This window comes from Cricetulus griseus, chromosome 2 (assembly GCF_003668045.3).
Source record: "Cricetulus griseus strain 17A/GY chromosome 2, alternate assembly CriGri-PICRH-1.0, whole genome shotgun sequence".
In the NCBI taxonomy this organism is placed as follows: domain Eukaryota; kingdom Metazoa; phylum Chordata; class Mammalia; order Rodentia; family Cricetidae; genus Cricetulus; species Cricetulus griseus.
The window spans coordinates 398,600,788-398,617,783 of NC_048595.1; the positions used below are offsets into that span (position 1 = coordinate 398,600,788).

General features: G+C 48.7%; 1 protein-coding gene across 1 annotated transcript; it reads right to left on the reverse strand.

The window, feature by feature from the left end:
* Positions 1-158: 158 nt before the first annotated feature.
* Itgb7 (integrin subunit beta 7) lies at positions 159-15,745 on the reverse strand. The gene is made up of 15 exons (XM_027396666.2): positions 15,140-15,745; positions 8,552-8,755; positions 6,515-6,716; positions 6,257-6,427; positions 5,429-5,670; positions 4,931-5,089; positions 4,547-4,642; positions 4,302-4,391; positions 3,075-3,215; positions 2,518-2,711; positions 1,748-1,971; positions 1,339-1,558; positions 986-1,191; positions 621-784; positions 159-410 (listed from the first exon to the last, which is right to left on the reverse strand). Exons 1-15 carry the CDS (start codon positions 15,323-15,325, stop codon positions 324-326), a joined length of 2,586 nt encoding a protein of 861 aa, XP_027252467.2. The 5' UTR covers positions 15,326-15,745; the 3' UTR covers positions 159-323.
* Between the last annotated feature and the right edge of the window lie 1,251 nt (positions 15,746-16,996).

Genomic DNA, 16,996 nt, shown 5'->3' on the forward strand with positions numbered 1-16,996 from the left:
TTCTCAGCAGCCTGACAAGATGGGTAGGTAGGGTCTCTTAGAAGGTGGTAGATAGCATCACCTGATATCCACTGGCCCAGGTATTCCCAGGTCACACAACAGAAACACACCTGTCGTCCTGAGACCTGAGCTAGGCAGTCTGCTTTTTCTGTCTTGGGGTGAAGCAAAGTGAAGGCTGTGGTCTGAGGCAAGCCTTTATTGTGGGAGAACCCTTCATGAGGTGGGGAATGGTTGCAGCCGTGGGAAGCAGCCCTCTGACAGGCCCTGCCCTGCTGTCCCCCACTGTCCTCCAAGACAAGAATCCTAAGTGAGTGTTGCCTCAGTCAGAGAGAGGGACCAGGACCGTTTGTCTCTTGGAAGCGGGGGTTGATAGTGGTTGTGATGGCACTTTTGTAGAGAGGATTGCTGTCCTGTGGGAAAACATTGTGAACATTGTGTAAGGAAAATAGCAGGCTCTCCCATTGCCTAATCCTGTGAGGCCAACCCAGCATAAGCGGGAGGGACTTGGGTAAGGGTGCTTTGGAGCTGGTTACAGCTTAGGGAAGTAGAAAAAGAGGAAGAGGACCCCAGGGAAGTCAAGTAAGGAAAGCCCAGCCTGTGGCAATAGGAGCTGGCCTTACCTGCTTCCAGTTGAGTTGCTGCCTCTCCTTCTCAAAGCGGCTGTACTCACGGCGATCATAGATTTCCACAGAAAGCCGATAAGCCAGGACTAGCCCTAGTCCCACAGCCACAATGCCACCTATGCAGCCCAGTATGATGGTACGGGTGTGATCTGCTGCTCCCTCTGGTGGGCCAAGGTATAAGAGCTGATCCACAGTTACCCGAAGGGTGTCCAGCCTCCCCAGCCCTGTCACTAAAAACAACCCAGCAGAGCCCAAGGTTGTCTTCCTTGGACCTTAGTCTCATCCCCTCTGCCTTTGCCCTAGGTTTGCAGCTCTACTTCAAACCCATTCACATCCCTAGTTCTGAGGCTCTGTGCACTTACTCTCTTGGGGTCTCACTCTCAGTATGACTCCTTCAGCCACATGCTCCACCAGGAAGAAGAACAGCTGGTTGTCTTGTGTCCTCTCTTTGCACCAGCCATCGTCCAAATTAGGGACCATGGCCACAGTCACATTCACATCGGCACAGGCCACGCTGCAATTGACTGCCAGGGGACCAGTGCCAAAGGCCCCACACTCTGCACAGTCCCTGTTCAGTGAATGTCAATGAGTTCCCATCTGGGCAGCAGCTATCTAGTAGCCCTCCCCTACACACCCTCAAGGAGAGCAGGCAGGTAGGAGTTCTTAGCAAGCTCACTGTGCCCCAACTCCCAAGATGAAAGACCAGAGGCCTCACCTGTATTGCTCACATGGTGACTTGCAACCAAGGCACTGGTCACACAGAGCCCCATAGTAGCCATCCTGGCACTGGCAACGGTTGCATTTGCAGTGTCCATGCCCACTGCAGAGCCCTCCGTTGGGACTGACACAGCTATCCACATTCTCACTGCATTCACATGCTCTGCCCGTGCGGTTGGCGTGACAGTGACATACTCCACATTGGCAGTGTCCAAAGCCTGAGGAAGAACCATGCATAGGGTGATCACCATTTTCACACACAGTTGGCCCAGCATGTCACTATCGTCCTTCTCAATTGTGCTGGGCATGTCCTCTAGCTCATAACCACAATCTTTGAAATTTGCCCTCAGCGTCTAAGTGCGCTAGGAGGCCCTCTTTCCCTCCCTTCTCCCAAAGACTCTAGGTACCTCCACAGAGGATGCCCTCATGCCGTTCACAGCTGGCATCATCACACTCGCACAGACGCCCAGAGCTCTGTCCGCTGCAGCTGCAACGTCCACATTGGCATCGTCCCTTCCCGCTGCACAGGGGCCCTGTCCCATTGGGGGCCCGGCAGCCAGATTCCAAATCTGGGGAGGACAGTTCAGCCTCAGAGCACTCACATAGCTGACCAAGGCGGCCCGGGACACAGCTGGGAGGGGAAAGCAGAGAGAGATGGATCAGTTTGACCATGTCTGGTCTGTCTCTCAAGAGCCTCTAGGGCAGTGATTCTCAACCTGTGAGTCGTGAGCTTTGAGGGTCAAATGACCCTTTCACAGGGGTTGCTTTAGACCATGAGAAAACACAGATGTTTACAATTCATAACAGTAGCAAAATTACAGGTGTGAAATAGCAACAAAAATAATTTATGGTTGGGGGTCACCAAAACATAAGGAACTATTAAAGGGTCATAGCATTAGGAAGGTTGAGAACCACTGCTCTAGGCCCATGTCCTCAAGGGAGATGGAAACAGATGGAACAATACTAGGACATAGTAGAGTACCAACGATAGAGGGAGGAAAGACTGGAGGGATTCTGGTCAAGATGAAGACCCTGGCATATATGGGAAGCTTCTTCGGGACATGATATTCAGGTGGAGTCATAAGATGTCTGGGACACTCCAGAAAGCAGAAACAAAGGACGGGGAATACAAGGAGAAGGTCATGGGAGCTAAAGGAACGAATAAAGCCAGCCTCACCTGCATATCCCGCATAGAAGGTGTCCCTGGCCATTGCTGCAGTAGGGAGCGTGGGGCTGGGTGTCACTACAGTTACAGTCACACAGTGTGTGTAACTCCACAGTTAACTCCTCTGAGAAGCCAAGGGCCCAGAACCTTAGGAGATGGGGCTCTGGGAGGCAGTGAGTGACTTGAAGAGTAACCCAGAAATCTACCTGAAGACAGGAGGACCAGACAAAGCTATACACACCCTCATGTGTGCATACACAGTCCTAAGCTATACACACTCTCATGTGTGCACACACACCCCTAAGCTATACATATCCTCATGTGCACCCACCCACACACACACACACACACACACACACACACATCCAAGCTATACACACCCTCATGTGTGCACACACACCCCTAAGCTATACACACCCTCATGTGTGCACACACACCCTAAGCCCACTGACCATGCAGTAAATTAAGAATGAGTGGAAGCCTACTCCTCCTTTCCATGACTGCCCTCATATATTTCCCTGCTTCTGTTTCCCAGTTTTATGTATCTATACCTGCTGGCTGACTCTTACCGTCTGGTTGACTCGGACATTACTGCACTGTCCCCGGTTCCCAGCCTCACCCTCCCTCTTCTCAGGACAATGAGATTCAAAAGAAATGTTGACTCCAGGAGGCAGTGAGGAGTGTTCAAGAGTCACTGTGGATGACAGGCTCTGTGGAAAGGGAGGGAGGAGATACCCATGTGATACCCCCCCCCACCCCAGGCACCCCACTTTCTACCCTCTTAGTCGCTACTAGTTCTGCTTATATCTGGCTCTCTTGCAGCCTGGGGCTCTTCCTTCCAGCTAGAAGTCATTTCTGAAAGAAGGACCAACTCAGCACTCGGGAGGCAGAGGCAGTCGGATCTCTGTGAGTTCAAGGCCAGCCTGGTCTACAGAGGAAGTTCCAGGACAGCCAGGGCTACACAGAGAAACCTTGTCTCGAAAAGCCAAAAAAAAAAAAAAAAAAAAAAAAAATCACATGAAATTGAAAAGGGAAAAGTGGTGGAGGTGTAACAGGGAATTAGAGGGACAAGAATGAGAGGTGGATTTGATCCAAAAACATTATAGACGTGTGAATGAATATTAAATATTTTTTTTTCAAGACAGGGTTTCTCTGTGTAGCTTTGGAGCCTGTCCTGGCACTCGCTCTGGAGACCAGGCTGGCCTCGAACTCACAAAGATCCTCCTGCCTCTGCCTCCCAAGTGCTGGGATTAAAGGCGTGCACTACCAACGCCCGGCTAAATATTTTTAAATTTTTTATGTGCATGGGTGTTTTGTTTGCATGTATATTTGTGCACCATGTGCATGCAGTCCCCATAAAGGCCAGAAGAGGGCATCAGATGCTCTAAAATCATATTAATGGTCAGTTGTGTACCAACATGTGGGTGCTGGGAACCAAACCCAGGTCCTCTGGAATAGCAGCCATTGCTCTTAAATATTGAGCCATCGCTCCAGTTCCCCTTAAATATTCTTTAAACTAATGAAAAGAGATAGACTTATGGCTCAGTAGGGGATATACCTCAGTGTCAGAGTGTTTGCCTAGCACAAGCAAGGCCTTAGGCTCAATCCTCAATATGACAAATACTTATATTTGTGAGTGTGAGTATATGGACTGCTAATGGCAGCCATGTGCAAACCGTAGGGAGGGGCTGTGGAATGGTGGAACTCAAAGTGACCGTGCCCTCTTAGTTACGCTCTGCCTCCTGAGGGCCCCTGCCCCTCACCCTGCCCTGCCCACCCTCGAAGCTCTCACTCACATCATAAGCATCCATGATGAGCTGCACCACATTGCTGGAATCTTCACTCAGCTCCCCAACAGCCGACTTGGGAATCAGCTGGCTCAGCTCCTGCATTATGAGGAAGGGAGGGAGGGAGTTATGAATAAAGTTTGAAGAGAGCAGGTTCCTGTGGGTCTGGAAAGAGTTGTGTGGGAAGAACAAGTAGGGTGGGGGGATTAAGAAAGAATGGGATGAGCTGGGAGGCCTTTACTCGGAGGTCTCACCTGATAGACAGGCAGTGTTGTTCCGGTAACAGCAAATATAGGCTGGATGTTCGCTGCAGTGAGAGCCTGAGCTACTTGACCCACAGAAGGGTAATCCTGAGGCAGGGAAGGGAACAGGTGACTATAGCTCCTTTAGTGTGCCACAAACTATCAGACAAAACAAACAAACAAAAAAAACAGGACCCAGTTCTACCAGTAGGAGGAGCCCTGAAGGTTGGACAGACCAAGGAGGTCAGAGTGAATGAACAGATTACTTGTCAGGGCAGCTGGGGACGTAGGGAAGATGACGGTGTTACAGGGTGCTTTGCAGTGGGGAGTATAAGAGTTGTGAAGGAAGCAATGCTGCTCAGATGGGGAGGAGGGTTGGGGCAAGAGAGGACTCACAAACTCTGCACTGTGGATGTAGACACCATTGCTGTCCAAATGGCAGCGCCCGTCACTGGGCATGAAAATGCCACCCAGTTTCCCATCCCCAGCTGTGTGGAATGTGTCATCTGAAGTGAACACCAGAAGTCTGGACACATTTCTCCAACCAATCTGCTCCTGAGAGGAAAGGAGGCAGCCTGTAGACCTGGGCATGGCAGTTGAGCCATCCCAGTAAAAGAAATTGGCGGGATCATTCTACATCAGTTTGTCCATCCCCCTGTCTCTAATTCCCTGCTCCATGCTCTCTGAGCCCCTTCCCCAAACAAGTTGGCTATTAGTGGAGGCCCTCTTGTGAATTAGGAAGTGCCTCTTTCTCAAGATAAGTAAACTATCCAGACTGCCAGACAACAGTGAGATGATGTCAATGTACCCTCTGATTACGCACCACGCATCCATCACAGGCAGTGCCCGCCCCAGACAGCTCCTGAGAGTCATACCCTCACCCCATTTCCTCACCTGGCAGAGGGCAGCCTGCAAAATGGCATCAAAGCCACCTTCAGGTGAGTCCAGGTTGCCAGAGATATTCTGGCGTCCCACCTCTCTCTCAAAGGCTTGGGCGTCCCCAGTGAGGGACAGCACATGGTGAAAGCTGAAGGGCCGCTGGCAGCGCTCCAGCCGGCTGGGACACGGATGCTGAAGCTTGGAGGGCACTGTGCTTACAAAGGGCAACACTGTTTTGTCCACAAAGGAGCCGAAACCTGAGAGCAGGGAGCAATGAGGCTATTTCAAAGGTCACAAGGCACCAGCAGGATGTAATAGGCACTGCTAAATACTCAGGCAGGAGAGTGCACCTAAAACACAGGAACCAGGAGCCTGGAAAGGACAAAACTGTGGCACCACCAGCTCAATAAGGTGCAGATGGAGGAGATGAAGAGGAGGACCCAACAGGGGCAAGCCAGACTTCCTGGAGGCTAAGGAAGCCAGGGTCAAGGGTGTAGGAGCAGCAGGGGACAACAGAAGGGGAGCTTTTGAGCAAAGGAGGGAAAAATCACTACAGAATGTGGAACAGGAATATTGTAACTAGGTGTCCAAAAGCCAGGTCGGCAGCTGTCTGTCTGAACCTTCTCTTAGATTCTCTGAGCCCTAGTTAGCCCTCTGTATCAAGGGTCCTTCTATGGTCAACCCGAAATCCCTTGAGTTTACACCTAGGGTCTCTCTTGGGGGGATGTCAAGATCCCAATGGCCTGATCGGGTCTGTTAAACACTGGGAGAGTCTAAGGCGATGGTGGAAGCTAAAAGCAGCGACCAGGGATGATAGGGTCTGGGTAATGAACGCTCGCTAACCTATGCGCACAGAATGTGTGACCTCTTGCAACCGGACCAGCAGGGCGTGCCCAAGCTGGCGCACGCGTTCCAAGTCATCCTTCATTGAGTAGCTCAGATCCATAAGGTAATACAAGTCCACTGGGTATCCCGCAGCTCGGAGGAAGCGGACCCGGAGTTTCTGTGGCTCCCCTGATGGAGAAAAGGGAGGATCGGCTCAGCATCATAGTGCATTCGAGGCCCAGTCCAGACTACCACCCCGTGCCGCCCGAGACCCACCTGGTCGCAGTGTGACCCGGACCCGCTGCGGGGCCAGCTGGGTGGCCCCCTCGCCGCGGTCTCCCTGACTGAGTGGCTTGTCCTGCAGCACCTCCTGGTGGCCGCGTGGCTCCTCCAGTTCCTGCGCGGGACACCCGCGGGCCAGCAGCTCCTCTCGCCGCGCACAGCGCCGTTCCTCTGCCTCCCCCGAGACGGTGAAGTTCTGTGCCCCAGGAGGAAGTGTATTGGAACCCCAGCCCCTACAGCCCTTAAGCCGGACTACCAACAAACACCACCCTGCAAACACTGCCACTTGCAAACACTTGTCCACCCGCTCTGTTCTCAGCCAACTTTCCTGAACCCTGACTTATTCTTACCGTTTACTTCCCTCCATAGCTAGTGTGGAACATAGATAATCCCTTCTTCTTCACCATCGTCCCACTTCCTGTAACAGTTCCCCCCACACACACCTATCCCTATCATCCACCCCCACCCATCCTCACCCCACCCGCCCCACCTCCTGATCTCAACTCCCCTTTCCTTCAGTCACCCACCTATATCCCCTCTCATTTTAGAGCCACAGACTTTCTGTTGAGATCTCAGAGACCTCAAGGCTACAGAAAAAGGAGTTGGTAGTCCAGCATAATCGGATCAAAATGGGAAGGGGGTCAGTCACACTCAGTTTCTGGGAAGGAAGAGGATAGAGACAGAAAAAGGCATGCACGCAAGCACACACACACACAGTCTGGTACCCTGCACTGACTGGGAAGCCACAAGGGAAGGAAATGGTTAGGGTGGCTTCTCAGTGGGCATGGGTGCCAGTCTAGGGATTGGAGAAGGTAGACACAGACCAGAGGCTGTCCTAAGAACCCCTTTCTCTAGCTGCTGCCTAGGACCTCTGCCTCCCTGCCTCCCACAGAGTCTATATCTTCCAGTTTCACTATCATTACTTTCTTGGGCTCTCCCAACAGTTGCAAATGTGGCCACCTATGAGTGTGCCCTATCTCTTACCAAAGCCTGAACTGATCTAACTCTCCATCTTCCTGTGAGAGACACTGTTGCTCCTGAGTCTCTAAAGCTCCTCACAGAGATCTGCCTGCTTCTGTTTCTTCGAGTGCTGGGATTAAAGGCATGCACCACGATCCCTGACCTGTGTTTAATTATTATTCTCGATGTGGTGGTATGTGAGATGAGGCCTTTGGGAGGTGTTTGGGTTTACTCGTGAGTGTGGGACCCTCATGATGAGATGCCCTTTTAAGATGTAACAGCTGGTGCTGGAGAGGCGGCTCCATGCTTGAGAATACTTACTGTTCTTTCAGAGAACCCAAGTTCAGTTCCCAGTACCCACACGGTGATTCACAACTAGTAACTCTGATTCCAAGATATCCAACACTCTTTTCCAACCTCCATTGGTGCCTGCACACACATGGTGCACACCCACACACTCATGGTGCACACCCACACACTCACACACACATGGTGCACACACACACACACACACACACACACACGGTGCACACCCACACATTCATGCACACACACACACAAACATAAAATGAATCAATATTTTTTAAAAGAACTGACAGCAGAGGGCCCCCCTCCCAAACCCCAACTCCCATGTAATAACATAGCAAGAAGGTAGCCCATCTCTAAGCCAGGAAAAAAATCCCTCCAGGGAGAACCAAATGAGCCACCATTTTGCTCTTGAATTCCCCAGTCTCTCAAATCACAAGAAATACGTTTCTGTTATTTAAGACATTCAGTCAACGATTTTGTCACAGAACACTTAACTGGCCAATACATACGTACATAAGCATTAATTCCCACAGGGACATTCTCCTCTGAGATCATGGCTCACAGATTCTTTCATATATGCACAGAAACTTGCACATACATGAGTCACACATCCACATTGGAGTCCTGTGTGCCCAAATTCAGTCACCCTTGAAACGGAAGAGTATACCCAGAAAGATCACAAATATGCCCACACAACACACATGAATGTCTGGGCTGTACACACATATACACATGGTTTCAGGGCCACAGACACATCTTTACCAGTTGCTTGCACCATGCACAGCTGGGATGTGAGAGGATGCACTTCTGGCAGGAAGGAGCTGGCTGGCAGGATCCAGACTGAGACAAGTCAGTATGGCCCCATTCTGTGGCCTCCTCTAAAGATGGGACCTTGGTGTCCGACTCGCTCTCACCTCCACACAGCAGCAGCAGGAAAACGAGAACAGTCGATGAATCCACCATGGCCTGTAGTAGGATATAAAGACAGGCGTGAGCCCTCAGGGAGGGCCCGAGCTCTAGTCCTCTAAACCTAGCTTGAGGTTGTCATGCTGAACTTTACCACAACTCTGTATCTCTCCCCAGAGTTTCACAGCCCCCTATGGATTCAGCAGCTTTTTCAGAATGGTGGGAAGTGACAGGTGCCAGAGCAGGGGAGGGGTCTCAGAGACCTGTGTTCCTCTGTATAGACTTCAGGTACTCTTCAGTGGACAGAACTGCAGAGACAACTCAGTGGGAAGGGCACTGGCTGCTCATCCGGAGGCGGCCCTCCCATCCTGTGTTCCTTTCCCAGTACCCACATGGCATGCAAGTCATAGCTTTCTGTACTCTTGTTCCAGGGGATCCGACACAGCCTTTGGCCTCCAAGAGCACCAGGAACACATGTGGTACACAGACACACATACAGTAAAAACACCCATAGGCATAAAATGAAAATAAACAAAATCTTTGTTTTTAATGGTGGTAGGGGATGCACGCTGTTTTTTTTTTTAGAGAACCCAAGTCCTGTTTCCATCCTACTTCAGGCAGATTTCAATGACCTGTAACTCCATCTCCAGAGCATCTGACACCTCTGGGCTCTATGGGTACCTGCACTCATGTGCACATACCTACACACAAGCACACAAACATATACTTCAAAAAAAAAAAAAAAGCCAGAAGCAGTAGCACTCAGGAGACAGAGGCAGGGGGAATCTGTGTGTTTGCAGCCAGCTTGGTCTACAAAGCGAGTTCCAGGACAGGCATGGCTACCTGGGAGACCTCTCTCTCAAAAAAAAAAAAAAAAAAGGAAGGGGGGGAGGGGATCTTATCACCAATGTACCAAGCCGAAGTAAATGTAGAACCAAATGGGAATTACCAGACTATTCCATCTAGATCCTTCACTGGCCCTATAGCATGTCACTCACTCTGTCCCCACCCCACCCACACCTCAGTCTACACATCTGTAAAGTGGGGGAATAATCTGACAGCCTTGAAGTCTGAATAAGCAAACGGAGAATGGAAATAAGAGAGATGGGGGGGGCAGGTGAGGGAGTGTGGTCAGGGAAGGTGGTCCCACACAGTGGACACAGTAGTCAGAGGAAGGGTAGTTACTAAGAAGAAAGTCTTGTTGATGTTGGAATTTATATTTCATTTTATTATTATGTCTGTGTACTATGTGTGTCCCTGGTGCCCTTGGAGGGCAGAAGAGAACATGGATCCCCTTGAATTGAAGTTTTAGATAGTGATGAGCTGTCATGGGAACCAAAGTCCTTGAGAGGAGCAAGTGCTCTTAACCTATGCGCAGTCTCTCCAGCCTGATATTTTGAATTTAGTTTTGTTTTGTGTTCTATACTTATTTGTTTAAATGGTAGCTGGGAGCGTGCACATGTCATAGCATGTGGGTGGAGGCCACATGGCAACTTGTGGGACAGGTTATCAGGCTCAGCTACAAGCATCTTTACTTACTAAGCTAGAGTTCCAGTTGCTTTTCTAGTATTGCCTTGGTTTGGTGTTTTGGAGACAGGGACCTGGCTGTCCTGATTCTCACTGTATAGCCCAGGCTGGGCTTGAACTCAAGGCAATCCTGCTGCTTTTCCCTTTCGGGTGTTAGGAGTACACGTGTGACTTGACATACCCAAGCCAAATTTTCTGTGGCTGGGACTGTAGTTCAGTAGTAGAAAGTGTGACTACGCATGAGGTACTAGATTACACTGCAAAAATTAATTTAGTTTGTTAATTTTAAAAATTGAACAGGCCTACCGGGTGATGGTGGCAATCCCAGTACTAGGGAGGCAGAGGCAGGCTGATCTCTGAGAGTTTGAAGCCAGCCTGGTCTACACAGTAAGTTCCAGGACAGCCAGGGCCACACAGAGAAACCCTGTCTCAAAAACAAAATAAAAAACAAATTTGAACAGGCAATCTTTTACTGTGATTCAAAACTATAAATGTTGGATGTGACAGCATGTACCTGCCATCTCAGCTTTAGGAGATGGAGGCAAGAAAACAGGGGCCCAAGGCCAGCCTAGACTACATGATACCCTATCTCAAAAAATTTTTAATTAACCAAAAATAAATAAAGCCTTCAAGGCCAGTCTTGTCTACAGAGCAAGCTCCAGGACAGACAGGGCTACACAGAGAAACCCTGTCTTGAAAATAACTAACAGCTCTTCCAAGGGTCCATAGCCGGGCAATGGTGGTGCACGCCTTTAATCCCAGCACTCAGGAGGCAGAGGCAGGCAGATCTCTGTGAGTTTGAGGCCAGCCTGGTCTCCAGAGCAAGTGCCAGGATAGGCTCCAAAGCTACACAGAGAAACCCTGTCTCAAAAAACCAAAAAAAAAAAAAAAAAAAAAAAAAAAAAAGAAAGAAAGAAAGGAAAAAAAACTAAATAAATAAATAAAGCCACATTAATCAAAATAACGTGATACTGACATAAACTAGGTGTATAAACTGGACGGTGGTAGTACACGCCTTAGTACTGGCACTCAGGAGGCAGAGACAGGCAGATCTCAGTGAGTTTGAGGCCAGCCTGCTCTACAAATTGAGTCACAGGACAGCCAGGGCTACACAGAGAAATCTTGTCCCCAAAACAAAAAACCAAACAAACAAACAAACAACCCCTCCCCCAAACAAACTAGGTGTATGAATTAATGGACTAGAGTTGAAGCCCAGCTGTGATTCAAGAAGCAGAGGCAGAGGGAATCTCCATGCATGTTCAAGGTCATCCTGGTCTATATAAGGACTTCCAGGCCAGTGGGATTTCATAGAGAAATCCTGTCTTTAAGGAGAGACAGAGAGATAGAGAGAGAGAGACAGAGACAGAGACAGAGACAGAGACAGAGAGAGACAGAGACAGAGAGAGACAGAGAGAGAGTGAGGAAGAGGAGAAGGAGGATTATAAAAGAAGGAAGGAAACCCATCCATCTATAGAAAATTGATTTTTGAAAAAGGGCACCAGGGCTGAAAAGATGGCTCAGAGAGGTTAAGAGAACTGGCTGTTCTTCCAGAGGTCCTGAGTTCAATTTCCACATGGTGGCTCACAACCATTTATAATAAGATCTGGTGTCCTCTTCAGGCATGCAGGCATACATGCAAGCAGAACACTGTTTATATTATAAATAAATAAATCCTTAATAAAAGAAAGAAAGAAAGAAAGAAAGAAAGAAAGAAAGCACCAAACCATTCAATAGGGGGGAAATGCCCTTCAACAAACAGTGCTAGGATGACTAGATTATCCACATATGAAAGAATGAAGACCTCTATTTCATACAAAAATAAATGGAAAACAGATTTTTAAGTTTTGGGTTTTTTTGGGGGGGTTGTTTGTTTTTTCAAGACAGGGTTTCTCTGTGGCTTTGGAGGCTGTCCTGGAACTCGCTCTGTAGACCAGGCTGGCCTCGAACTCATAGAGATCCACCTGCCTCTGCCTCCTGAATGCTGGGATTCAAGGCATGCGCCACCAACGCCCAGTTGATTTTTTTAAAGATTTTTTCTATTTTTATTTATTATGTATACAATGTTCTGTCTGCATGTACGGCTGCAGGCTGGAAGAGGGCACCAGATCTCATAACAGATAGTTGTGAGCTACCATATGGTTTCTGGGAATTGAACTCAGGACCCTTGGAAGAGCAGTCAGTTCTCTTAACCTCTGAGCCATTTCTCCAGCCACCCCACCACCACCACCACCCCGGTCAACTTTTAAGTTTTTATTTTATGTGTATGGGTGTTCTGCCTGCATGTATACCATGTGTGTGCCTGGTGCTCTCAGAGGTTAGAAAAGAATATCAGATTCCTTGGAACTGGAGTTTCAGGTGGTTGTGAGCTGCCATGTGGGTGCTGGAAAATCAATCTCAGACCCCCTGAAAGAACAGCCAGTGCTCTTAACCACTGGACCATTTCTCTGGCCTCAAAATAAAAATTTCTGGTTTGTTTTTGGTGTTTGTTTGTTTGTTTTCTGAGACAGAGTTTATCTGTGTAGCCCAGGCTACCCTGGAGCTTACTCTGTAGACTGGGCTGGCCTCAAAGTCAGAGATCCACCTCTCTCTGTCTCCTGAGTTCTGGGATTAAAGACACATGCCACCATCACCCTGCTTGTCTCAAAATTCCTAATTTAATTTAGAATAAAGAATTTCCGAGGGTCTCAGAAAAAAAAGAATTTCCATATGTATTTCCATTGTATGGGTAAACTAAGTAGCAGTTAACCAGTCCTGTAATAATGGGCATTACATTAAAATATTTGGGGTCTAAGGAATGTGGTTCAATAGTACAGCCTTGCCTAGCATATTCAAAATCTCTCATTTCAATTCTCAACTTTACATAAAAACTTAATAGTTTCTTTTTATCTTTATTTTACATTTTTATTGGATTTATTCTTTTTATTTTATGTGTGAGTATGTTCCTGAATGTATATATCTTTGCACACTACATGTGTGCTTATGCCCTTGGAGGTCAAGAGGGCATCAGCTCCCTTGAAACCAGAGTTACAGATGCTTGTTAACTAATATGTGGATGCAGGGGATCAAACCTGGGTCTTCTGAAAGAGCAACAAGTTCTCTTAACCAGTGAGCCATCTCTCCAACCTCAAAAACTTAATAGTGTCTAATTGGCCAGTATTACAAATTATGATGCAGGAAAACACATGCCCTCATCATGTCACACGTGTGTAGATGACTCTCTAGGAACCCTCTGGAAAATTTGTAGTACCAGCAGACAGCCATCATTTATTTGCAACACTGGTAAGCATTCATAATGTAAGCTCCCTAGGAAGTGTGTTCCCATGATCACCAGCAGCCAAGAGTCTGCCAGAAGCAGCCTGGGTCCAAACACAGGTACTCACGTTCTACACGGGATCTGGGGAAGGGTGGGGTACTGAGCCGTTGAACACCCCATCCTGCTCACAACCCCATGTGACCTCAGGTGGGTGTAGTATGTACGTTACAGAGCTTCTGCTCTCAGGGAGAGGCTGACCCCAGACTTAGTCTCAGAGAAACCTCAGACCTGCATGCTCACTGTGCTGTGGTCAGAGAGGCTCAAGACTGCAGTACACAGTTTAGCTTTGACTCATCTCATAGATAGGGTTCTGCTGCCACCCCCATTCCCAAGATAGAGACCCCAAGTCCACTCATCTCTCCTACAGGGGGCTCTGAACTCACACATGGCCTCCCCCACCCTTCTCAATTCTGTCCCCTTCTTCCTTTCTTGGCAATTTTGCCACCTGTATTTGTCTCTCTCTCTTTGCTATCATCATTACTATTTTTTATACCACTCTGCTGTTTTCTCTGTTTCACAGTTCTTTTTCTCTCAGAGATGAAAAGAACTTTCCACCTCAGGCCCCTCCTTGCAAAGAAAGACTGAAGTCACCCAGCAATGAGCCCCCAGGGCATAGGAGAGGGGTTCATGGCATCTCAAGCCTTCTGGGTGGCGGGGGACTTTTTTTTGCATTTTTGGTTTTTCGAGACAGTGTTTCTCTGTGGCTTTGGAGGCTGTCCTGGAACTAACTCTTGTAGACCAGGCTGGTCTCAAACTCACAGAGATTGGCCTGCCTCTGTCTCCCAAATGCTGGGATTAAAGGCGTGCACCACCAATGCTGGGCTGAAAAACAACTTTTTTTTTTTTTTTTTTTTTTTTGAGGCAAAGTTTCTCTATGTAGTCCTTGATGTCCTGGGACTTGCTCTGTAGACCAGGCTGGCGTTGAACTCACAGATATCTGCCTGCCTCTCCTTCCCAAGTGCTGCAATTAAGACGTGAGTCACCATGTTCAGCCCTAACCAAATAATTCTTATTCCAATTCTGGACTCAGTTGTCATTCCACTCTCTCAGAGGTATGCTTTGCCTGTTATGATTCCTTATGAATCTAAGTTTAAAAGGTTTTAGGTTGTGGGGGATCAAGTTCACTCAAGCTTCGCCAGCCCATCAATAATTAAGTTACAATTGTGACTATGCTTTGACAGGACTAACTCTATTGGGAACACAAGTTTCAGTAGCTCCAGAATGTTGAGTCTATGACCAAGGTGCCAAGTAGGAAGAATCCTGGGCTGTGGAAAAAGCATCAAGTTGCAAGGACAGCAGCCAGGGACAGGAGACTATGCTAGGGTAAGCTTTGGCCCATGGAAATCACTCACTCACAGCATCTCGGTCCATCTCTTTCCCTCCCTCTGGCTCCACTAGGGAAACTAATGGATGAGCGGCAGGAGACTGTGATACCAGAGGAGACAATGGGGACCATAGAAAGGCAAAAAGGGGCATAGAGCCTTTCTCAAGACTGGACAAGGCACTAGAGAGTCCAGGTCACAGCCTTTTTCCCAAGAGGAAGGGGACAAGTGGACCTGGGTGAGGAGAGGAGGCGGGTGGGCTGGTGCCCTGGTGGTACTCACAGGTGCTTTCGGAGCAGCCCTTCCTCGGTGGTGACAGTAGCAGCAGCCTTTGTGTACAGATCTAGAGGCTGCAGAGGAGGAAGTGACACGCCCTGGGGTGGGGGACTCTTGGAGGGTGGCTGATCTAGCAGAAGGTGGAGCATATAGGAGTGGGCTGGGTAAAGTGAGGACCTGGAAGGTCCCCATCTACTGAGCATTCCTTATGTGCTAAACTATCAAGCTACAGTCAAGGGTCACAAGAACCACATTAGATAGTGGCAGTGCCCACACCCCTGTCCCCATCTCACAGACACAGAGATTGAAGCTGGGAGACCAAGGAGAGACCAACTTTGCAAAATGTCACACAGGTAGCAACAGGCTGGGCTGTGATTTAAACCCCTGCAAAACTGATGATCTCTCCAGTCCCCATAGAGGAGAGAGCCAGACAGGAAGAAACAGAGAAGCAGACAGTACTGGAAAGGAGAGGACTGAGATGTGTTCCTTTGGAAAACCCAGGGACCATTGTGTTGTTGTGATGGCTAAAGAAACAAACCTCCATCTTAGACATTTTAGGCATCCACCTAGGGACCCACTAGCCATCTGTCTCTGACTCCCCGGTCCCTAGAAGATAAGTCCACAGTAGCCCTGACTCAGTGATCCCTCCCCTACCCACCCAGGAATGTGCAGCCATGACCATCTACTTTGTTATGACAGGACTAACTGCCCTTTTGCTTCTGTCACCTACTTATGTGGACATTCAAGGACTATTTTGAGGTCTCCTTGACCACCTAATTGTGGCAGAGCAAAACGGCTCTTGGCCTGCTTTTGTAGATACTCAAGGTCTTGTGGTTTTCACCTTTAAAAATCCATCTTCCCTCACCTCACTTAGAGTGGCTGTCGCTAATGTTGCTCAGAGATTGCTGTCCTGATAGCAACATCAATACATTTAACCAGTTGTAATCTGGATTGTGTTGGAGGTCTTGTCCCAGAAATCTTACTAACTCCTAACAGTGTCACAGCTGAACTACTTGGACTCTGGAGCCAACCTGCCTGAGCTAAAATCCTGGCTTTCTCTCCCTTAACAGGAAGCAGTAAAACTCCTTAGCTAACCCAGAGGTTCTCAACCTGTGTGTCATGACCCCATTGGAGTGGAGGGACCTTTTCCCAGGTGTCGCCTAAGACCATCAAAGCACGCAGGTAGTTACATGATGATTCATAACAGTAGCAAGCTTCCAGTTACAAAGTAGCAATGAAAATAACTTTATCGTTGGGGTCACCACAACATGAGGAACTATATTAAAGGGTCACAGCACTGGGAAGGTTGAGAACCACTGCTTTTTTGTTTTGTTTTGTCTTTTGAGACAAGGTTTCTCTGTGGCTTTGGAGGCTGTCCTGGAACTAGCTCTGTAGACCAGGCCGGTCTCAAACTCACAGAGATCCGCCTGCCTCTGCCTCCCAAGTGCTGGGACTAAAGACGTGCACCACCACCGCCCGCCCGGAGAATCCCTGCTTTAACCCTTCCTACGGCTGCCTTTCACCTGCACTCAGATTGTGGTAAGAATGAGATGGTGAGAGTGTGGGGTAGGGTGGGGATGCAGCTCAGAGTTCAGATGCTTGCCTAGCTTTCAAGAGGTCTGAGGTTCAGTGTCCATCACTGAGAAAAGGAGGGAGAGACACTGCCAGTAGGAATGACGAGTCTTAGGGAGTAAGAAGTCAAGGCTTTATGAGACGCAATGTCTAGACAGCTGGAAAGTTGGAGAGAGGCACTGGGCGAGGTTTGGATGTGCAACTAGGGGTCCAGAAGCCAGGACAATAGTAGGGCCTGGGAAAGAGTGGAGGAAACAGGAAGGCAGAGTGCAGGGGCTGCTACCAGGGCTA